Here is a 24,695-nt window from a genome sequence, read left to right as displayed (position 1 = left end):
TCACTGAACAAAGAGTTCTTAGTTAAAGACTACCTGTATAAAAAGTCTGCAATAGTTGTTAGACTTGTTGGATAACATCTTTTCATGAACAAGGAGAATAGTTTAGCTTATATATAGCTAAAGTTATACAATTGAAGTTCTTGCTTCTTACAAGGTTTCCTAGAAGAACATAGGGTCTATCGCTGTGTTTTGGTTGGACAATTTAAGGAAAGTTCCCATGAGATGGGAAAATAGACATTTGATCAGGTACAAATGGGCTCTCTTGGCTGCTTAGGCTAAACAAATGGAGAGCTAAATTGCCATCTGTCTTTGTTACAAAGATGTTTTTAAAAATACTGTGAATGGCTTCTGCCTGGCTCAAATATTCATTCAAATTGGAGGGGTACATTTTTTTAGGTTGATGACTGCCTTAGGGCTTTTGAACTGATGCCAACAACTCCATCTCCAAAACTAGATGGCCCCAGGATAAGCATATGGACATGACTAGAACAAGAACTAAATTTGAGTTAATGTAAATCATATTGTTATTCTTCCAATAAATATTATCTCATGGGATATACTGTATGTTGTATTTTTCCCTTCCCTCATATTAAAAATTACAAAGGTTTAATGTAACCTTTGAAGATGCCCTGGGATTTTTGTTAAGGTTTGGGGTGGAGAGGTATTCCTATTGTGTGGTCCTAATTGAAATGTTACAAATGTTAATGTGACCAAATTATGTGCACTCTTTTAATGGAATTGAGTATCCCTTTGATAAGGAGTGATTCTGCTTCAGGAATATATGTGTTAGTTCCCATCCATGTCTAATTGGAATGGAATCCCAGCTGCGTGAGAGGAACCCATATAAATAGCTCCAGTATAATTAGATAATATTTAAAAAGACCACACTGTAATTCCTGGTTCTTCCTTTAGGCCAGTGGTTCTCAACCTTCCTAATGCCGCGACCCATTAATACAGTTCCTCATGTTGTGGTGACCCCCAACCAGGGGTGGGTTCTAAATTTTTTTACTATCGGTTCTATGGGCGTGGCTTATTTTGTGGGCGTGGCTTGGAGGTCTTGTGACTGGGTGGGCGTGGCTAGCTGGTCATGTGACTGGGTGGCCATGGCTATGTGTATATGGACTACTCAGAGGGCTGAAAAAAGTCATTTCTGACAGATCCTCGCACTTTTGACTGGTCCTCACACTTATGACCATCCTCACATTTATGCCCATGCAGCATTCTTAACAACCACGTTTCACAACTGCTTCTTTTCACCATGGTGATAAGATAGGGCAAAAAACGTAAAATGTGAGGACAGTCGTAAATTCGGGAACTGGTCAAAAGTGCGAGGACCAGTCAAAAATAACTTTTTCAGCCCTCTGAGTAGTCCATGTGCACAAAAGGACTACCCAGAGGGCTGAAAAAAGTGATTTCTGACAGGTCCTCGCACTTTTGACAGGTCTTCGCACTTATGACTGGTCATCATGCCCATTGTAGCATTCTTAACAACTGTGTCACTCATTTCACAACTGCTTCTCTTCACCATGGTGACAAGATAGGGCAAAAACGTAAAATGTGAGGACAGTCGTAAGTTCGAGGACTGGTCAAAAGTGCGAGGACCACTCAAAAATAACTTTTTCAGCCCTCTGAGTAGTCCATATGCATAAAAGGATACAGCAATAGAGAGGGATGAAGGAAGGGAAGGGAAATTAGAGTAGGAGTGAGGGTAAGAGAGGGAGGAAGAGAGGAGGAGAAGGAGAAAGGAAGAGGAAGTAGGAAGGAGAAGAAGAGGAGGGGAAGAGAAAGTAAGAAGGAAAGAAAGGTGGTAGGTTTGAGGAGAAAGATTGCTGTACAATAAAAAAGATGAAAGGGAAGAAAACCAACCTCAAACAAATATAAAGATATTAAGATAAAGAATGAATTGTTAAACTTTAAAGAATAAAAGAGAACAAATATGAATAAATAGCAATAATTAGAAACACACATACAAACATACAATGTATTTTCTTTGAACAGAGTATTTGGCCGGTTCACAAATTTAACCAGTGTTTAGTCATTTCAATTAAATTTACAATTTCTATATTTTCTTTTTGCCATATTTATTCCTCATCTATTTTTTTAAAAAACAAATATTACCTTTCATCCTCATCTCTAATCTTAATCAAATTCAATTTTTCCCTTCTATTCTATATTATACTCCTTCCCATTGTCATCTATTTTTATATACATCCTCACATTGATTTAATTATGTAATTATGTAATACAGTTGTTTAATACAAATTCAACATTTTAATATAAATCAATTAGTTATATAACTATCTTTTTTGTATATTAATTAATATGAACATGAATATTCCAATTATTTCCATGCAATCCAATTTCTTACAAATCAATTAATTATATTTACCAATAATAATAAACCAAATAATTTCCCCCATATATTCCTCCAAACCACAACTTAACCATTTCTGCTTTCAACACAATATACAATTAATAGTATCTCAATTATTACAATTCCCTAGTTAAATAGAGCTTTTTTTCTTTTGTGTTTTAAAATATTGAACCTCCTCTTTTGCCCTAAATTTCCCATTGTTTTGCACCTACCTTTTTTGGTGAGGAAAAAGAAAAAGAAAAAGAAATCTCTCTCTGCCTCATTTTGTCACATTGCAGCAAAGACCCTGCTTTACTTTGAGTTTTGTTTTTTCAGCATAGCTAGGGGGAAAAAAAATCTGCTCTCTCTTTGCAGCTAGCAACAGAGCCCTCCGCAAAACAGCTGAGAGCAAATCAGCTGAGAGTCCGGAGGCTGATCAAATCAACTTATGGTAATTAACCTATGCTGAAGCTGCAAGGGGCTGTTTTTTTTCTATTTTTGCAGGCACCGGTCTTCTCATTTGTTTTCTTTTAACACTGATCAGCTGTAGGGCGGCCCTTTGAAGCCCTGCGGCAAGAATTTAAACGGTTTGTTTCCCTCTAGCCATCAGCTGGGACTCAGAAGGCAGCAATAGATTGGGAGTGGGCGGGGTAAACGAACGGCAAACGGCGATTCAACAGAGGCAGAGGGTGAGGGTGAGTGAAGGTGTGGGGGGTGCGAGAGTGGGCTTTGGCGACCCCTGTGAAATGGCCGTTCGACCCCCAAATGGGTCGCGACCCCCAGGTTGAGAACCGCTGCTTTAGGCACACAATTTTGATGCTTCAGGTTGCCCCTGAAGACCATTCAGAAATTTCAACTGGTGCAGAATGTGGCTGTGCAGGTAATAAATGGTGCCAGATATATGTCATGCATAACACCACATCTGTATGAGCTGTATTGGTTTCTGGGTACAATTCAGGGTATCACCTTTAAAGTCCTACGTGGCTTGAGATTTGGGTTACCTGAGGGATCACCTTTTCTCAAGAGTTTCTATCTTAATCCAAGAGTCCAACTTAATCTAACAGAATGGGCATGCTGCAGATCCTATCAGCCAAAGAGTATCGGCTGACAGGGACTAGAAGATGGCCCCTGCTCTATGGAACATCCTCCCCTCGGAGATTAGAATGGCGCCAACCCTATTAGCCTTTTGTAAGGCCTTAAACCAGAGGTGGGTTTCAGCAGGTTCTGACCAGTTCTGGAGAACCAGTAGCGGAAATTTTGAGTAGTTCGGAGAACTGGTAGTAAAAATTCTGACTGGCCCCGCCCCCATCTATTCTCTGCCTCCCAAGTCCCAGCTGATCGGGAGGAAATAGAGATTTTGCAATACCCTTCCTCTGGAGTGGGGTGGGAATGGAGATTTTACAGTGTCCTTCCCCTGCCATGCCCACCAAGCCACGCCCACCAAGCCATGCCACGCCCACCAAGCCACACCCACAGAACTGGTAGTAAAAAATTTTGAAACCCACCACTGCCTTAAACCCTGATTATGTTCCTGAGTTTGGGGTGCTGAATGTGTCAAGGACCCCACTTCCTGGATGCATTGTTAACTTGTCAAATATCTTAGCTTCTGTGTATATTTATTTTGGATGTTTGTATTGTTTTTTATTATTTTTATTGTTTTAAAATGATTTTGGTGTCTCAATTGTAATATTGAATATGTTTCTTGAATTGTAAGCCACCCAGATCATTGACTCAGATGGATGGCTATAGAAATTGAACTAATTAATTAATTTCAATTGTTTCTTCAGGTTTTTTGATAAGAAAAATCTAGAACTATAATGGAAGACTTCTAGCATCAAACAAGAAATCTGTCTTAAAACCAAGAGATGAGCTAAATCATCTTTTGGCTGAATCATAAAACCACCCTACTTTTATTCTTTAAGGCTGGGGTCCCCAAACCCTGGGTCCTGGCCCTCTACTGGGCCATGGTCCGCTTAGAACCGGGTTGCACAAGTGGTGGGCATTTGTGCTCTCATGTGCAGCTCCACTTGTGCACTTGACTAGGCTGATAGATTGAATCTTCAGAAGGTGGAGCGATGACAGGATGCAACCTTGATAATTTGCCTTCTTGTGGTGGGTATTCTCTCAGAGGCTATGTTTCCTATGATAACCTTTATATGAATCAAATGCTCTACTAAGGGCTCTGAAATGTTTTCAGAATTGCAAATATGTTCACCAGCTCCCGACGATTTGGTAGCAACTATGCATTACATATACAGTACCTTGATCTAGACAGTGTGCCATCATTATTAACCTAATGTTACCTATACTTATCTGTGTTTCTCCCTTTTCTCTGCAGCATGTGCATTCCGCTACAATGGGCTCTCATTTGTCTACCTCATCTACCTCTTACTCATTCCGCTGTTTTCTGAACCTACAAAAATAACAATGCAAGGTAAGCCTCATATTCCTGGCAGATGTATTTAAAGGAAGATTGTAACCGTGATTATATAGGAAGATAGATATAATCACTGTTACAATGAAATTGTTCTTTTTTAAATAAGTCAAACTCTGTCTCAGAAAGATTCCACAGTAAGAAAGAAAACTGTACTTATATATTTATAATGTATACAGGATTGTCTTATGGGGGAGATGGGCAGCTTAGAAATGTAATAAATAAATAAATAATACCAGCATTTGTAACTATCACTTGACAATCAATTCCTCAAAACGGGTAAGAGCTTCATAGTTTATTGAAGTATATAGTTCATTTACCTGCACTTCCTGTTTTATGCATTATATGAGGGGTTCCCAACCTTTTTTATACCCTGCACCCCTAGAATGCTTCTGATATATTCTTGCACCCCTTACAAAAGTAAATAATGTCTAATGGACTGTAATTTTGTTGCTTGTATCCTTACAATTTATATTGATATTGTTTCCTGATTGTTTATTTGTACCCTATGACTATCATTAAGTGCTGTACCTTATGATTCTTGATGAACGTATCTTTTATGTACACTGAGAGCATATGCACCAAGACAAATTCCTTGTGTGTCTAATCACACTTGGCCTATTCTATTCTATTATTCTATTCTATTCTATTCTAATTATATGCATATAATTCTGTGTATACACTATAATTTTGAAACTTCTAAACCCAAGTTTTCGCACCCCCTGGAATATCATCTCACATTCCCAAGGGGTGCAAGCATGCCCAGTTGGGAACCCCTGCATTATATTAAACAAAGACTATCAGGATCTTTGAGAAAACTTAATATTTTTTAGGACAGTTGTTGTAAGGCTTGAGTAATAGCTGCCTAGAATCACCTTATAGGGAGATGGGCATTATAAAAATTGAATGAATGAATGAATGAATGAATGAATGAATGAATGAATGAATGAATGGTAGATAATAGATGTCTGAGGCTGTGAGGATCTGGATATGGAACAACAGGCTTCAGCTGAACCCTGGCAAAACTGAGTGGCTTTGGATTTTGGGTCTTGCTGGTTCCAGGACTATACTATCTTTGGCATTAGATGGGGTTCAATAGCTTCATGTTATGGGATAGCTTCATGTTATGCCCCAGTTGTGCCCATCTGTGGATTGAGAGGTTATACCCATGGTCACTCATTCTCCAGTCATCTCTGACTGGGTTACTGTAATATGCTCTACATGAGGCTACCCTTGAATAATATCCAGAAGCTTTCACTGTTGCAAAATGTAACAGCATGGGCAGTTATATGTAGAGATCTATATACTACTAAAACTCTCATATCTGTTTGTCTGTTTGTAGCCTATAATGCAACAATTTTTAAACCAGGGTACCTTAAATGGACAAACTAAAGGGATGTGCCCAAAACCCAATACTTCCATGAGGTTGAAATTTGAAAAAAATATGGCTGCTTCAGTGCCATCATACAGCCATGGTCATGTGATTGTGATTTACAATGCTCCCTGATAATTTCCCACAAATCAATGGAGAAGTCAGCAGGAAATCTGAACTCAATTATGATTGCTGACACTCACTGCAGCATCTCACAAGCAAAGTCAGTGAGAAAGCTGACAGGAAGTTCCAGCTGCCAAGTGGGGAAAGAGCGAGGGGATGTGTGAGAGATGTGGCAAGGGTCAGGGAGAGTGCATGAGGGTGCACTTCAGGTCACGAAGCATGTGCATGTGTGTGTGTGTGTAGCCAGCACAGTACGTGCACAGAGGGACTGGGGAAGAGTGCACGGGTTGGGGAGACTTACCCTAGCAGCTTGCAACTTTCCCTGTCAGCTTTCCCATTGGCTTTCTCCCTGCAAGCTTCTTACAGGCAAAGTCAGTGAGAAATTGACAGGGAATGGGAAATTGCTCCAGATCCCACTATTTTTTGACCACCTGCGGTCATCTTATTGCTCTCTTTAGGTAAGTAAATATTTTTGAAATAATGACACAATTGAAATGATGACCCAACAGATCACAGATTATCTAGTATTTATTAAATGACGTTTTGGAAGAAGAAGGTGTGGAACAGCACAGGTTTTTCCTTCTATTATTTTGGGCATTCTTACATTCTTTTCCTTTACTGTATACTTCTGTTTTATTTTTAGACAATGTTATTCGTATGATTGATTGGCTTAATAGTATAACGAGCCTCCAGATAATTTGCTTCATTTGACCTCTTCTATTAGGTATGCAGATTCTGGATCTTTTTCTTTCTTTCCCTCCCTTCCAGTTCTATTTGTTCTACTGGCAAGAGATGCTTCAGCTATTTTCCATGCCATTTGGATTTCTTACGTATGTTAGATATTTTCTTGCATTCCTTATCTTTTAATTGAAATAATACTTTTAATAGTAATGGCATTTAGTCTTCAATAGTTAGTTTATTTAAAAGCAATAGACCTGGCTTAATTTTTAAGTTCTGTTAAAAAGAAAAACGTTTTAATAAAAAGTTATATAAAACTCAATTACATTTCAGTCAGATGAAATGAAAAATATTCCTTTATGTAAAACACTTTCCCAGGCTAAATTTCTGTGAATTTAGCTATTGGAACTTACATTTACAATATATTTCCATCTCCCCCTTACTTTACCTTGAACATATCTTGCTAATCAGCCTTTAAGGACATTTCTTCAAGATGCAGCCCTTCTTTCACTCCCACTTCATAGCTGCATCTGCTTAACTTCAGATGTACATAATGCTTATATCTACAGTGTATGATATGGCCGGCATCTATTCAGCTTCTTTTGGCCATTTTTGCTGCTGTGAGTATGCACCCCCACAATGACCATTTGATTGGGCGGAACGGATGATCAGGTTCCTTGTACAACTGTGAATATAATGTGTCACTGGAGCTTTGCAAAGTGAGAAAGACAGTCACTTTCTCCCAATACTGCTTGTGTGTATTTCTCCCTCATTTGTTGCTTGACTGTCTAAGTAAGAGAGTCAAACAAATGAGGGAGAAATACACACAAGCAGTATTGGGAGAGCAAATGGTAGAATAAGGATAGAATGAAGACAAATACAAATACAAAGGTGAAGTGAATGAGTGATAATCCAGGGACTATTTGCAGAGAGAATAAGAACTTTCTGTGGGGGGGGGAAGCAGGAGAGCATTGCTGCTGTACATGGTCCATGTGGTGAGTGAGAGCTTCCTCATGGAAGGAAAAAGGCTCCAAACTTCAATCCACTGTGTGACATCACAGATAGCTAAACCAAGTAGGTCATATGTCAATATTTGCCTTCTCCCTGACCTTCACTTCTTACTGGAAGAGTGAATGGTGGATATTTTCCCACCAGCAAAAATTTCACCAATTACTGCATTTTAATTTTCCCTGCAAAATCTGTCTGGGCAGCCTCACTTATTGGCCCTGTTACTAAGACAAATAGGGATTGGCTGTAGGGGCAGAGTGAATCATGTTGATATACTTTGTGTTGCCTCCCTGGCTGATGCGTGAAACTAATTGTCTGCATATGACACTGCAGTGCTATGTGTTTTTCACTCCTGTCAAATATCCTTAAAATGCATCTTTGGGGGAGGATGACCAATCTCTGTAAAAAAAAAAAAAAATGCTAAATAAGCTTAAATTGTTGAGATAATTGTTTTAAGGGCAAGTTTCCAGGAGGTTTTATAAAGTTTTGCCTTGAATCTAAAATCTACTCACTTTTCAAATAATCCATGGCAGTCAAAAAATAATAATAATTAAACTATATTGTTGTACAGTTGCAGCTTCTCTTTACCTTAAGATAATCAACTGTTTTTGGAGATTCCAAGGCACCTAAATGTCTTGTGGCCAAAATTGTTGTAACTGATTATATTGACATTTAGGGTTTTTTTTAATATAATATCATAGCTAATTTACTAAAGAATACAAACTACCATTAGGGAAAATTCATTTTGATGAGTCAAAGTATTTTCCACAATGTTTACTTTGTAGCATTACAAAATTTTCTAGCATTGCAAAATGTTCTGGCATAGGCACAGAATTTGGAAGGCAAGGCCTTTCTTTGGTAAGGTTAAATATGGAAAATCAAATTAAGTTTAGGTCAGATCACTAGCATTCTCTTACTAAGCGTTCCATATTTTTAAAAAAGAGCCTTGATAGTACAGTGGTCTAAGCACCCTGTTATTAACATAGCTGCCTGCAATTTACTGCTGGTTCGAATCTCTCCAAGGCTCAAGGTTGACTCAGCCTTCCATCCTTTCTAAGGTAGGTGAAATGAGGACCTAGTTTGTGGGGGCAATAAGCTGACTTTGTATAAATATACAAAAGTATGAAGGCTATTGCTTAACGCATTGTAAGCCGCCCTGAGTCTCCGGAGAAGGGCGGCATATAAATCAAATAAAAATAAAAAATAAAAAAAATAAAATAAATAAACTATTCTCATATTTTACAGATTTAAGGACCTCATCTCTCAGCTCTTTGACAATTTGGGCTCAGTTACGGTATATACCATTTGTTGTTGTTGTTGTTTGCATTCTCTCCTAATGGGATCATGATAAAACAACCACTTTGGTTTGCTATTTAATCTAATTAAAAGCTCTAAAGGACTAAAATATTTGCAAGTTATTTTGTGAAAAAAAGTATTATTTTAATAGGGATGGTGGTATTTTTCACATGGCTTTGCAGTTTTAATTTATTTGTTTCTTTGATTTATGCCGATTATTATTCCAGGGCGCAAGCAGAGCAATAGTAGGCCATGCCTGCATGCCTGTGCCTTTCTCTTTGCAGAAGTGCTGTTAAATTTTTTAAAAATGTTTGGTTTTATTTTGTCCTGCTGTAATAAAGTGATAAATCTTATAAATCATATATATCTGATATCACCCTTTTTTATTTGAATATGATGACATAGGTGTTTTATCTTGGTCTCCGGTTCACATTGATTAAACTTTTAGAGCCTTCAGCACTTGCAGAATTCTTGCAGGGACTTCTGACTTCTCTGCATTCAATCCATTACTAGGATAGCTCATACTGAATCTTCTCTTTTTTTTTCAGCTGATGCTATGAGAACTTGCTTGCTTATTGAGTTTTTAAAAATTATTATTTCGAAAATGTATATGGCTACCCAACTCACTCACAGTGACTCTAGGCAGCTTATAGAAGCAAAACCCTCATACAAAACCCTCAAACCCTCCTCCTTCCCCTGAAAAGTTCACAACTGTTTTTCAGGAAGAAACAGATAAAATGTTAAAGGGCTTTATCACCCGTTTATCTGGGTGATAAAGCCATCCTGTACCTTCCCAGTAGTCTTACTGCCTAAACCAAATGAGGAAGATAAATTTTGTATTGATATGTGGTGGGTGAATAAGATAGCTAAATTTGATAGTTATCCAAGGCTTCTCATAGATGAGTCAAATAATGCCAAATATTTCTCAGCACTTGAAATGCTACTTGAGATGGAATCTAGAGACAAAACCGCATTTGTTATCCCATAAGAGTTGAACCAGTTCACCCAAATACTTTTTGGATTGCTTGGAGCAACCTTTCAAAGGTTAATGAAGCTGATTCTCCTGAGGTGAGGAAAATTGTATGAAGTGGCTCAGTGTATCATAACTTTCTCCTAGATGTTTTAAATGGGAGTTGACAGGAATATTTAAAACATGTAGGAAAAGTTCGGAGCAGTCTAGAAGAAGCTGCCTTGGCTATTAACCAAAAAAGTGTCAAGATATAAAGAAATTGTCTATCAAGAATATGTAATTGGGAACAAGAAGTGAAGTCAACCAAACAAATGGTGACAACACTGTAAGACTTCCAACAAAGAAGCATATAAAATAATTGCTAAATTTTGAACAACATTGTATGAGGTTGCCACCTAGAACCAGGTTTTATAGACCTTACATGAAAAAAATGAATCAACTAAAGTCAAAACCAAAGTCATTTGAACTTCCGTGGTTTGCAGGTGTACAAGCATCCTCCTGGTCCCATGTTTAGGCCATATACTTGTCACCTTTTTTAGATATTCTTATTTCTTTTTCTATAGGGCTTTTAGGAACTATTGTACTATGATCTTTTGAAGATGTTGACAATCCTTGGCTACATGCCCTAACAACCACAGTTATGACACTTGATAACTTATTTCTTATTTTTTCCTTGTTGAGGAAGATCTCATGTCTCTTTATTTTTGTAATTTCTGCTTTCTTATCACCCATTAGTGTTGATTTTGCCATTCTAGGTTTCTTTCCCAGCTTTTGCCTTTTCTATAATCTCTTCTATTTGTGGCCAGGTAATTCCTATGTAAGGGATATACCTTTAGCCCTATTTCTGTGTGATGATCTTGGATCTATAACCTCATAAATCATTTAGACAAATATTTCTAGCATGATTTCATCCAACATATTTTCCTTGTATTTCTGGTTTTAATCACATTTTTTCCTAAATCTCCCTACAACTCTCTCATTTTTTCTTTCGGTCATAAAGATATCACTTAAACTTTTATTGGTAGGAATATCTAGTTATGCTGATACAACATAGCATCGTTAACTCAGTTATAGTCCGACACTTTGAATAGGAAGCTCTGTATGTACTCTTAGAGTTTTTCTAGTTAAACATATAATTAGATGTGCGATCCTCCCTTGTCTTTCATTCATCTGCAACATATTTGAACATTACAAAACAGATTCTGTTACAATCTTCTCTTATTAAAGGGTTGTAGTTAGCCAACTTGTCCTGCCATTTTTTCTTTTCCCATCTGCAACTTTATCTTCTCCTGCTTCCCACACAACTGCAATCTCCCCTCCCAATATAGAACACCAAACTGCCACAGCCTCCACAGCCTCCAATGGAGCACAGGTGTGATTTGGTAATTCATATTGCATTAAAGTATGGTAGGATCTCTATCTTTGGACCTGATGAATTATGTGCCTACTCCTTAAAAAAGCTTTCCACTGCAATAGCAAAACCTCTAAGCATAATCTTTGAAAAAACTTTCAGGACCAGCTCCTTGCCCATCTAATGGTCACTAGCCATGGTCATCCCTATCTTCAAAAAGGGAGACCCCAGCCTAGTTGAAAATTACAGACCAATCTCTTTATGTTGCGTCACCTGCAAAGTCATGGAATCAATCATTAACCAATCCATTACCCTCCACCTAGAGACAAACAACCTACTCTCCAACAAGCAATCTGGTTTCAGAAAAAAATTATCCTGTGATCTGCAACTACTTCACTGCAAAAACATATGGATTACACATCTCAATCAGGCCAAAGCAATAGATGCAATTTACATAGACTTCTGTAAAGCCTTTGATTCAGTGGTACATGACAAACTACTTCTAAAACTAAAATCTTATGGCATTTCTTGACTCCTGCATAAATGGATAACTGCTTTCCTGTCAAACAGGCAACAAGTGGTCAAAATAGGAAGGACTCTATCAAATCCTGTATCTATTAACAGTGGTGTTCCCCAAGGCAGCGTTTTAGGACCAACACTCTATATACTTTACATAAATGACCTTTGCAATCATATTAAAAGCAACTGAGTTCTCTTCGCTGATGATGTAAAAGTATTCAACACCACCGACAATGCTGCTACCCTTCAAAAAGACCTTGACTATGTATCAGATTGGTCAAACAAGTGGCAACTTCAAATCTCAACCAACAAATTCTGTCTTACACATTGGCAAAAAAAATCAGAACATAAAATACAAGCTAGATGGATATGACCTTATTGATTATTATATGACCCTCACTGTGTCAAGGACCTTGGAGTACTCATTTCTAAAGATCTAAGTGCCAGAGCCCACTGTAACAACATTGCCAAAAAGGCATAAAGAGTTGTTAACCTAATCTTGCGTAGCTTCTTCTCTGGTAATATTGTACTACTAACTAGAGCATACAAAACATTTGCTAGACCAGTTCTTGAATACAGCTCATCTGTCTGGAATCCACACTGCATATCGGACATTAATACAATTGAGAGAGTCCAGGGGTATTTCACGTGAATAGTCCTCCACTCCTCTGCTCGCAATAGAATACTGTTGTGGTCCGCCAGCAGCCAGCAGAGCTGGCAGCAGATTCGGACAGTGAGGAGGTTGGGGAGGAACGTGGGCCAGTCCTGGACTCTGGGGAAGGCTCGGATGAGGGTTCTGCCTTGGAAGAAGAGAGGGGGCCAGGGCCATCTGGTATGTGCTGCCTCCAGAGCCTCCGGAATCTGACACCAATGAGGCAGAAGAACAGGGGGAACCTGTTCCCAGTGTACGCATGCACAGAGCTGCCAGGTGTTCTGCCCCAGCTACGGGTCCCAAGAAATGTAGCACACACACAGCTCCAAAAACTCCGTTTAATACAAACAGACCCCTTTCAAAATGCAGGCTTTAACCACAAATTTATTTTATTTATTTATTTGATTTGATTTGATTTCTATACCGCCCTACTCCCGAAGGAGTCAGGGCGGTGCACAGCCAAACAATAAAACACATACATACAAAATTTAAAAGTAGAATTAAAATCAAATTAAATGTCCTTATCAGCCTGCTATGAATTACAGAGGTTAAACAAAGTCCGACAAGGGTTGGCAATCATCCCAGAAACCAAGTTGTAACAAAAAACTCACTCTCAAATTGCTCTGTGTAGGACCAAAACATTGTTTCCAGCAACATTTGCTATCTGTGTGCGAACTTAAATAGGCTAAGGGAGTGGCCAATTAACCCCAAGCCTTACTCTCGAGGAGACCTCCTCCTGAGTAGCCATTCTTGCCTTTTGGCAGCCCTGCGTGCTCGAGCATTGAGAAGAGGCTCCTCCACTTCACTCTCTTCACTTAAAGGAGCCTCTGGAGGTTCTGAAGGACCTGGCTGAGTCTCTGCCTCTGGCACCACATCCTCTTCAGCCTCCTCGCTGTCCGACTCGAACGCTGGCTGCACAGACTGCTGGCGCGACACCACACCAGCCTCCTCCTCGTCGGGATCAGCCACAATCCGCACAGGCCACTGGCGGGCCACAACACCAGAAAGCAAGAACAGTTAAGACAAAAGGGGCAACCCGAGAGTAAGGCTTGGAGATGATTGGCCCCTCCCAAAAGACATAAGAGAGGAGCAAACGGACATGAGCCTTTGCTGGAAGCAATTTGTTCATTCTGGTCGGTTCAAACTATGAGAAGCTCCGTTTGACTCTGTGCTCCATTTGGCCTTGCAAATCTAATTGGCAATTAGGTCTCTGGCAGCATTTCAAGGGAGATAAAGGTGGGTGCTTATCAGCATTACTTTGAAAGACTGTGGCAGACATCTGTCGGACTCTTCACAGAATGTTTGTGAATTATTACTGGCTATGAATGACAATAATTCAAAGCTGTTTAAATAAAAGAGGTTTTTATGGGACTAAGTGTGTGATTTAAGCTTTCTCAGGGAGCCTAGGTCATAACAAATACCTTATGCCACCAGACTTGAAATTTTGGGCTTAGACAACTTAGAACTATGCTGCCTTCGGTCTGACCTAAGCGTAGTATATAAAATTATCTGCTACAATGTCCTACCTGTCAATGACCTCTTCAGCTTCAACCACAACAATACACGAGCACACAATAGATACAAACTTAAGGTAAACCGCTCCAAACTCGATTGCAGAAAATATGACTTCAGCAACAGAGTGGATAAATGCCTGGAATGCACTACCTGACTCTGGTTTCTTCCCCAAACCCCCAAAACTTTAACCTTAGACTGTCTACTGTTGACCTCACTCCATTCCTAAGAGGTCTGTAAGGGGCGTGCATAAGCGCACCAAAGTGCCTACCATCCCTGTCCTAATGTTCCCTTTTATATGTATCAATTTCATGTATTCATAATTATGTTTATACTTATATCTGTTACTTATTACTGTGATGGCGAACTTATGGCACGCGTGCCACAGGTGGCACGCGGAGCCATATTAGTGGGCACACCAGCTCAGCTCTGGGGCGCATGCGCGCGCTGGCCAGCTGATTTTCAGGCCTTCTGGGCCCACCAGAAGGAAACAGGCTGTTTCCTGCCTCTGGAGGGCCTGGGGGCGGGATGGGGAAGGCCCGTTTTTCTTTCTTACCTGGCTCCAGATCCTCTCTGTGTATCTGGGAAGGGCAAAAACAGCCTTTCCCACTCCCTTGGAGGCCCTACGGAGACTGAAAGGGCCCATTTCCCCACGTTTTTTCCTGTCCCCAGCCTCCAGAGACTCCTAGAGAGGCTCCTACAAACTCCTAGAGAGGCTCCTACAGACTCCTAGAGAGGTTCTGGAGGCTGGGGGACAGCAAAAAATGTCACTTCCTGTCCCACCGGGAGTTGGGAAATGGGCCTTTTCAGCCTCCATAGGGCCTCCAAGGGAGTGGGAAAGGCTGCTTTCGCCGTTCCCAGATACACAGAGAGGATCTGGAACCAGGTAAGAAAGAAAAATGGGCCTACCAGGCCACCATGTGCCAGGAGCGGGGGGGGAGGGGGTTACGCACACATGCGTGTGGGCACGTGCGCACGTGACCCTCCCCCGCCCCCCCCTCCTGGCACATGATGGAAAAAGGTTAGCCATCACTGACCTATTACATGCTTGACGAAATAAATAAATAAAATAAATAAAAATGAAATAAATGAAGGTGGAGAAAAAGAGAAAGCAGGACTCATACTAGGATCAGGGGTGTCAAACTGGCGACCCATGGGCCGGATGCGTCATATGCAGGCCATCCCCACCCCAACTCCTTGAATGGGAAAAACGTCACAAAACATCACATGACGGCAACATGATGCGGCAAGTTTGACACTTGTGTGCTAGGTAATTTATTAGGCCACCGTAAAAATTGGGAGGGAATCCACCAGAGTGTTTTTATTAGTTTGGCTGAACGTATAATATATAAAGAGCAGATCCCGTGTGTTTTAATTAGCTTGGCTGAATGTATAAAGGGCAGATCCATTCCAATGTATACAAATTATATCAAGGGTAAGGGTCTGTTAGTGTGTGACTGCTTTCTTTTCCTCCAAAAAAGAATTTGTTGTGTTGACAGTACTTTAACTAGTCAGAAACATGTCTTAGTGAGCTCTTAAAAATGGATCAGTATATTGCTGGCAAGCAGACTAAATGTAAATGTGCCCCTGATAGTTGCAATGCTGTCAGTATCATAAATCAGTTTACTGTTAGAGTGTCTACCTGATACAGACAAAAATTTCAGGGATGCGGTAGACATATTGCTTTTAATTAAATAAATATATACAGTATTTATACTCATCTTGTTTCTGTTGTTTGGACTGCTCTTAATTCTATTCCACATCATAAAAGGTCAATGGAGAAAAAGGATGACCACCACACTTTTATAATTCTCAAATGTTTCTTTCATTCTCTATACTTAAGATGTAGGTTATTATAATTAGAATTACTAACCTTTTACTTTGGCACAATGTTTATTTTTTGCTTTTGGAAAAGAAGTAATGAAATAATTGAGCTGTCCTGAATTTGTTTTAAACATACGGTGTTTCTGGGTAGCTATTTTAAGCTGTCAATTTTACTGGAACACCTTTCACGGAACTTCAACCATTGCAGATAGTTTGATGTTCCTCTGTTTTTGAATGACATATTGAATTTTAAGATAGTAGAAAGTGAATAATTGATTGGTAACAAAATAACCTCTCTTAAATGATTCCTAATTAGGAGAATTATCCCTATTACCAGAGAGAAGCTAGAATCTTAGGGAGGGAGGGGGTGCCACTCTTGTTTAGAACTATCAGTCAACTAAACAAGGCTCACTTAAATAGATATTTGGAATTCAAACTAAATGTTGATACATAAACTTGTATTGCATTTGTAACATGTTTGGGTCTCAGATCTGAAACCACCTGAACACTCTTTGAAAATAGAAGTCATTGTTCTGTTGCAGAACTCTTTGAAGGTTAAATAATCTGTTTCCTCTGCTGTGATTTCACTACAGAATTCAAAATTATGTTTTTCTTCTCGCCTAGCATGATTTCCTTCCTTCACTTGTTTGAGGAAGTTGCATTAGATCACAAAGGTCACTGTTTGGACCCTGAGACAGTGGCTTCCTGTGTGGTTATTTTTTATTTTGAATATACATTTGTAATATCAGACATAAAGATGGTTCAAGTCAACATGGATACTCCAAATATGCAATTACATGAATTAAAGAAATACATACCCTTTCAAAGTTTGCAATGTGGTGCTTTATCTATATTTATATCATGATTTTTTTTTCTTAAAAAGTAAAAAAAAATATCACAGGTTGTATGGAAGTTGGTCTGGAAGTAGTTTGTCTTAACTGTAAATAAAAGCCAGTAGCTATATGTAGCAGTTGTTTGGCTTGGGGCTAATGACATTGTTTACGTATTTGTAATATAATTACATTGTGGATCAAAGCTTCCAGATTATTTGGTTACATCTCTCCATGTATATTGAGCATAGAATTGGAACATTATTTTGCATTAAAATATGGATTAATCTGACTTGCATTTTCTGAAGGAGCTGGAACTCAAGTATTATTTTGCTTTCTTGCAAAAAAGATTGGCAGTTCAGTCAAGAAAATGATCCTATTTGGATTCCATCACTGTACCCATTCCCTTGATTTGTGTCTCTAAATCTCTGTATTCTTCTTAAAAAATACAGGAAGCTCTTGTTTGCAGTGAATTTCACTATTAAAGTTTTACCATGGCTGAAGCAAGGCTACCATTTTTTAAGTCTATCTTGACATTAAAGCAAAGACAAGATATCCCCAAAAATTTACTTATTGAAAAAAAATGCTCACTGTTTGCCTCTTGTTCTATCAGCTTTCCAGTTTCTCTGCTGAACTTCTCTCTTTCCCCCTCAAAACAGTGAAGCATAGTCACATAGACCCTTGACCTACCACTAATTCACCTTGTCATTTCATACCACTTCCTCTTTGTTGACAGCCAGAGTTTTGTGGAATAGAATTATCAGCTATGCCAACAATTCCATAGCTCCATGGCTAAACAACATAGTATAAGAAATTATTTTAGCTATGGGGAAGGTAGGGAAAAAAAACACTGGATTTAAACTACAGCATAATATATCCAGTTATTTCCTCCTAGCATATAATAAAAATGCTTATCTAGCTTTGCTATATTGGATGTCTGGGAAATTTCTACTCTTCTACTCTTTAGCATGATTTTTCTTGTTAACTGCTAAATTGCTGTCCAGCAATTGCTGTCCTTTGCTTTGTCCAGCAGCATCTGGAGCATTTGTGGGCAATCTCAAGTCCTCTTCTTGTTCAGAGAGGAACTACAATGAACCTGTGTACTCTCCAGCTCCTTATTCCATTACGGTAGTCATCTCCACTTTTTGTGGAACTGTCTTTGGTTACCATTTCTTCTTGGAAAAACTATAAAAAATGTAGTTTTTGTGGAATCTTCAAAGACAGTTTCAGATAAAGCATGTTGCAGTATAATTTAGAGGTGATCAGACTACTATCACTGTCACAAGGTTTCTCACTTCAAAAAGACTACAGCTAGTACAGTAAACAAATTTAGACTTGAATAGTCATGGGTTTCAATTGCTGCCTGACCTGGAAACAACAGGACTTGCTCCTCCAGGGAAAGTGTGACCCTGTTTAGAGCTAACATGGCCTTATGGACTTCTTGGATTCTGAAACTCAAGAGCAATATCTGTGTTGGTTTGTGGGCTACAACCACCTGAGGGAGGTCCCATGATTAATAAATGAGGCTTGGCACATGTGGGTGCAGACTCTGATAACGGAAAATTAGATCCATGCCAAGACCTAAAACAAGGGCTTGGCCAAGTGCCAAAGTCTGAGACAAGAGGACAGTTAAAAAGAGCTCAGTAGCAGATGTCAGCCCTTTTTAATTTTCAAAAGAAAGAACATCAACTTGACTAATTAATCAACGTCAAAAGCTCTTGCTATATTACAGCATCCTCTGGCCTCCTTCTTGGAAATAACTCTCTTGTGAGTAGCATCCTTTTGTGAACTGATCTCTGGCTTTCAATCCTTGGACTGGTTCCTGTGAGTCCCACAAATCCAGGACTTTCAGAGTAATAAATAAAAGCTATGATGTTTTTGCCTTATCTTGTCACTGTGACATATGGATTTTAGTGACCTGGCATGGCCACTGTGGTATGGGTGAGTCAGCAGAAGTGAGAATAATGGGGAGAAGAAGCTCCAGTAGGACCTTAGAGCACAGCTATGCTGTCACAAGGACCGATGAACTAAGCTGACAGCCAGCCAGAACTGTTGTGGGGCAGATGCAAGCAGCATTCCCATTGGTCAAGCTTTGTATATACAGGTAGTCCTCGACTCATGACCACAACTGAACCCAAAATTTGGGTTGCTAAGTGAGACATTTATTAAGTGAGTTTGCCCCATTTGATGACCTTTCTTGCCACGGTTGTTTAGTGAATCACTGCAATTGATAAGTTAGTAACATGGCTATTAAGTGAATCTGGCTTCCTCATTGACTTTGTTTGTCAGAAGGTTGCAAAAGGTGACCTTGGGACACTGAAAGGGTCATAAGTATGAACCAGTTGCCAAGCATCTGAATTTTGATCACATGATCATGGGGATGCTACAAAAGTTGTAAGTGTGAAAAATGGTCCTGTCACTTTTTTCAGTGCCGTTTTAAGTTTGAACGGTCACTAAATGAACTGTTGTAAGTCGAGGACCACCTATAGGTATTGGGGAATAAAGCCCTGAGGGAAACTTGCCACCTCATTTGCTGGGGGAGGGGCATACTGCTAGTCTGAGCAATAAAGGAGTGTGTGTTGAGAGGGAAGTGAAATGAAGAGATATGTTATATTATTCTATAATATTATAAAAAGCAGTATATTTGCAGCATATTCCGTGATGATTTTGGCCTGTTCAACAGAACACCAAACAAAAAAATTGGGTTGCTTTTTAATTAATTGTTTTTTGGGGGTACAGTGTGATTAATTCCTAAGAAATTGCTAAACTGTGACTCATATCAGAATCCAATTAGTGGTTGTTTGACAGTTTGCCTCCTAACTTAAGCATCCAAATTTCTTTTAATGCCACATCAGTATATAAATTATTGCTGGCAAAAGACTTGAGTTTATTTTGTAAAAGAATGCTCTGTGCAGGCAGAAGTTTATTTTGGATGTAGCTAAAGCTAAGACATTTTGTTTTATCAAAGTATTTATTGGTTTTTGTCACTTTTGGCTTCCTTCAATGAGTTAAATGTGAATTTTAACTGTTGGGGGGGAATGTGAGCTTTGTAAAACTTCCTTATTGTTAAAGCTTAATAAATAGTGCATTTTCTGCAATCATTTATTCTTATAACTTGATTTTTATTATAATGATATGGAAGTCTGGCTTTGTCTGGTATTACTGGCTATGCCTCTCTATTCTTTTTGGGTGGAGTTGTATAATTTCTTATAATATATGAATGCCTCCCTTTCCTCCTTTGCATGTGCATGCGCGCGCGCACACACACACACACACACACACACACACACACACACTTCTTCCATTGTGGTTGAACAAAATCCATGCTAAAAGAATCAGAGATACTAGCATACATATCTTTCCATGGAAAAATTGACATACAGATTGTCCTCGTTTGGCAACTGCCTCAGACAGCAATCATTTGCAGTTATGACAGTGATGGGGGAATAAAACTTTATGACAAATCTTTGCATTTAAGATCTTTGTAGGGCTGTAAAGCCAAGGAAAGCAGAAGTAAGATTAAAAGCACACTTGCAATTTCACTTAGTGACTGCTTTGCTTACTAAATGACTTACCAGTCCCAATTGTAGTTGCTAAACAAGGACTACCTGTATCATCTTTCAGGACTGAACAATTTGTGGAAGTCTGAAGCCTACCCATAAGTATCTCTGAAGAGATTTCAGCTATTATTTTAATAGATTTTAATATAGTGCAAGTATATATTACTAACATGTTCAGCAGCACAATTTGAAGTATATTCCTAGTGCACTGACTTCAGTCTTCTAGGTTATGTTATTGAGTAAAGTATATCAAATATAACTGGATGTGCAGGGTAATAAAGAAGATGATTAACAAATCAAGAAGAACTTCCATTCATATAAGATTGCTAGAGAAGACATCAAAATTCAATTTCCTAATCCTGTTAAACCATTCAAAGCCCAAAGATGATTTAGAACCACTTTAGAATGAAATCTGAAATAATCTGAAGTAGAGGAAGTTGTATGTATATCTTCTTTATATAGCAAAGATGAAAATAATTACATAGTCCCAAGTTTCATGGAAAAATAGCAATAGCAATAGCACTTAGACTTATATACTGCTTCATAGTGCTTTACAGCCCTCTCTAAGCTGTTTACAGAGTCAGCATATTGCCCCCAACAATCTGAGTCCTCATTTTACTGACCTCGGAAGGATGGAAGGCTGAGTTGACCTCGAGTCGGTAAGGATAGAACTCCTGGCAGTCAGCAGAATTAGCCTGCAATACTGCATTTTAACCACTGTGCCACCACAGCTCCTTGATAAGGTTATAGGAATGGTAAGGTTATAGGAATTGTGAGAAAATAAATGACAAAAGACCTATTTCAGTAGTGGTCCATACTTAATAATCATTTGTTGAACAACCATTCAAATTTATGACAGCGCTGAATAAGAGGGACTTATGCAAGTCCTATTGCAATAAACGCAGAGCCCCATAATCATGTGATCACAATTCTGGCGCTTGGCTCATGATCACAACATTACAGTGTCCTGTGGTCACATGATCACCATTTGTGATCTATCTGGCTTTTGACAAGAAAAGCCTAGGGGGGAAGCCAGCAGGCAGTTGTGAATGGTGAGCATGACATTATGCTTAACAATAGAGCGAGATTTAACAACAGCAAGAGGAAATGCCGGGACTTTTGTGGCTAAGCAGCAAGGTCATATGTATCACGCTTTATAGCCATGTTGCTTATCTATGGAAATTCTGCTCTCAATTATTGTCGTTAAGTGAGGACTACTTTATAAGTAAACAAGGCATTGTTTTAAAACTACGGGTTACATCTTCAGTTTTCTGCAAGACAACTTTTAAGAAAATATTATGAGAATTGGATTTTCTCTTTTGAATGACAATGAATATGCTAGGAATATGCTGAAATATTACATTTGGTGTTCTTTGTAAATAGTTTACTGTTTTACTGATATTTCACAAGCATAAATAAATTACTGTGAAAGTTTCAGCCAGTCCTTACCAGGCATTCAATGATTCCAGCGATTCTTTTTTTACTGGCATTTTTTCTTGCTTTAAAAAAATTATGTATGTTTTATTGTGTTCACATGATAATTCAGTCTGAAAAGAACTGATCTCATCTTCAGATAAATACATTGTTAAATAAATAATCTGTTAACTGGCATAATGCCATATTGACAGAGGCAGCAAAACAAATAAAATTTCTCGAGATCTATACATGATACATATTGTCTTCGTATCATAGTAAAGTCAGATGTCTTGCTTGGTTCAAGATCCTCAAAATTTCTTTTCAGAATTTTTAAAATCTTGGCCAACCTCATCCCTTTTGGAAATTATGATTTCTAATTTGGAATTTTGAGAGGGCTAATACAATATCACGTTTAACATAGTATCATTTTGTTGCTTTGCTTTGTTAATATAAGAGATGTCTTTTTTTGAAGAGCACCATGCAAATACTCAATTCAAAACTTGCATATATTATAGAATGCTACATTAGGAATAATGAGCTCGAAGCACAAGAAGAATTTGTAATATTTTTTTCTCAAAACATATGTGGCAAATAAGAAAATATTTCAGGCATTGTGACTCAAAGAACACAGAGACTACAATACAGTATCACTTTTAGTGAGTTTTAATTATTAGCTTAGCATATTGCATTCTTTCAGTTTGCAAACCAACTAACTAAATTTCAACTTTCTGCAGTAATTCATTGCATAAAATCAAGTAGATTTCTTTTTATATTTTTAAACTATGGAATAGGGTTGCTTTTTTTAATACCTTCATCCTCAAGGAGTTTTGGGATTCCTTCAGAAAATTAGTTTTCAACATTTTACTTTCTGACCTTCTTTTAACAATCGCTCAAAGGCCATTTAAAATATTTCAGGAATCAAGAGATAAAATTACATGGGAGAAAAACACAAAACCTTGAGTTCTCTTATCAGTTAAAACTGAGAGAGACAGATGGAAAATAAGCACGAAGTCTGCCAGATTGGCAAGCCTGGCTCCTATAGAATGATTACACATTTTTTTGTGGCTAAGGGTAAAGTAAATGTAAAATCTTGGTCTCCTTACTCCTACTCTGACACCTTAGCTACTGATGAAATCTGCAATTCCTTATCTCTGCTTATTCTCTTGATGGGAGGCTAACTGGATGCCTTACAGTTTCAGTTTTAACATAATATAGCTAGAGTACTTGGAAGGCCTCTTGGTGTACCTATATGGTAAAATGTACCTGTGGTCTTCCGGGTGCGCTTCAAGGTGTTGGTGACCACCTTTAAAGCGCTCCATGGCTTAGGGCCGGGGTATTTGCGAGACTGCCTTCTGCCGCCGATAGCCTCCCACCAACCGGTTCGCTCACACAGAGAGGGCCTCCTCAGGGTGCCTTCGGCCAGGCAGTGCCGGCTGGCAACCCCCAGGGGGAGACCCTTCTCTGTGGCAGCGCCTGCCCTCTGGATATGACCTGCCCCCTGAGATACGCACGATATCAGACCTCCAGACTTTTCGTCGGGCCCTGAAGACACACTTGTTCCATCTAGCTGGGCTGGCTTGATCCCATCCTCTCAGTTTTAATTGAATTTGGTTTTAATTGGGTTATTTTAATTACTGGGCCAAAATTATTTAATTGTTTTTAAACTGTTTTTTAAATTTTATATGTTATGTTTTATCTCGGCTGTGCACCGCCCTGAGTCCCGCAGGAGAAGGGCGGTATAGAAATATAATAAAATAAATAAATAAATAAATAAATAAATAAATAAAATAAAATGCAAACTTCTGTAACTGTATGATAAAATGGTAACTTCTTACTTATTTTCTGCACAGATTACATAGAATGTATACCGTATAAGATTTGTAACAATGTATTATGTGTCCAAATGTATTATGTGTCCAAATACTTTATTCTTTCAAGAGAGTGTATCTTAAACTGTACTCCATAAGTAATCTAACAAATAGCACAGAATTACTTAAATAAATATTTGGTGATTCAAAATGTTGATAATTGTGTGCGTATTATCTAACCATGAAAATGAAAATTCAATCTCAAGTTGAAAGCATCACCAAAGCTAGTCAGGTTGCAGTTATTCTATGCAGTTGCCTGGTGAAGGAGAGGTTCACCGAATCATTTTTACATACTTTTGACAAAAATGGTAATCTTCTAGCAAGCAAACTGCTATAAATACTGCAATTTTCTGACCTACAAGAAGACTGCTGTGACTATAAAGGCCACATTGTAGAAAGTAATTAATTGGATATGACTTGTTCACTTGGCATTCTGAAATAACCAAAGGGCTTTCCTTACCCACACACATAAAAATTGCTTGGCTGTGTTTCACGTAAGTACACAAATACAACATCGGTATACTTAATACATTTATTTCTGACAAAGTTTATATCGAAAACTAAGTCTATTATCAAATCAAAATTGAAACTTCCTAGCATTAAGATAATATAGCAAGTGATTGCTAAGCAAATTGTGAACATTTCTTTATTTCCCCCATGAATTTGGGCATGAATATGTGGCAATGATTTCCAAAGATATCCAGGGATATTACTAGCATAGTTTGTCATTATATAGTACTTTTGACGGTTTCTGTTTCTGTCCAAGAGGCTAGAAGCCATAGAACCTCACTTCATACATGTAGAGAAAATAATTGCTTCAAACAATACTTACCTTAGTTTTATTTGAATAAATGGAAAATATTGTGTATATTTCTGGATTGCCACATGGCATGATGGCCACATGTAATTATTTGTTGTTGTGAAATACA

At 38.5% G+C, this 24,695-nt stretch overlaps 1 protein-coding gene across 3 annotated transcripts in view; it reads left to right on the top strand.

The window, feature by feature from the left end:
• Positions 1–4,765: 4,765 nt before the first annotated feature.
• The window catches only part of PIEZO2 (piezo type mechanosensitive ion channel component 2), a 150,447-nt gene continuing 130,517 nt past the window's right edge, over positions 4,766–24,695 (top strand). For all 3 annotated transcript variants that reach the window (XM_070942381.1, XM_070942380.1, XM_070942379.1), the window contains exon 1: positions 4,766–4,787. In XM_070942381.1, the coding sequence (XP_070798482.1) occupies positions 4,781–4,787 (7 nt within the window). In that variant the 5' untranslated portion in view covers positions 4,766–4,780. The remainder of the gene's footprint in view (positions 4,788–24,695) is intronic.

This window comes from Pituophis catenifer, unplaced genomic scaffold (assembly GCF_029215685.1).
Source record: "Pituophis catenifer annectens isolate HBS135680 unplaced genomic scaffold, rPitCat1.0.hap2 SCAF_3, whole genome shotgun sequence".
Taxonomy (NCBI): domain Eukaryota; kingdom Metazoa; phylum Chordata; class Lepidosauria; order Squamata; family Colubridae; genus Pituophis; species Pituophis catenifer.
The sequence above is the reverse complement of the archived record's forward strand: the minus strand, read 5'-3'. Positions and strand labels throughout refer to the sequence as shown.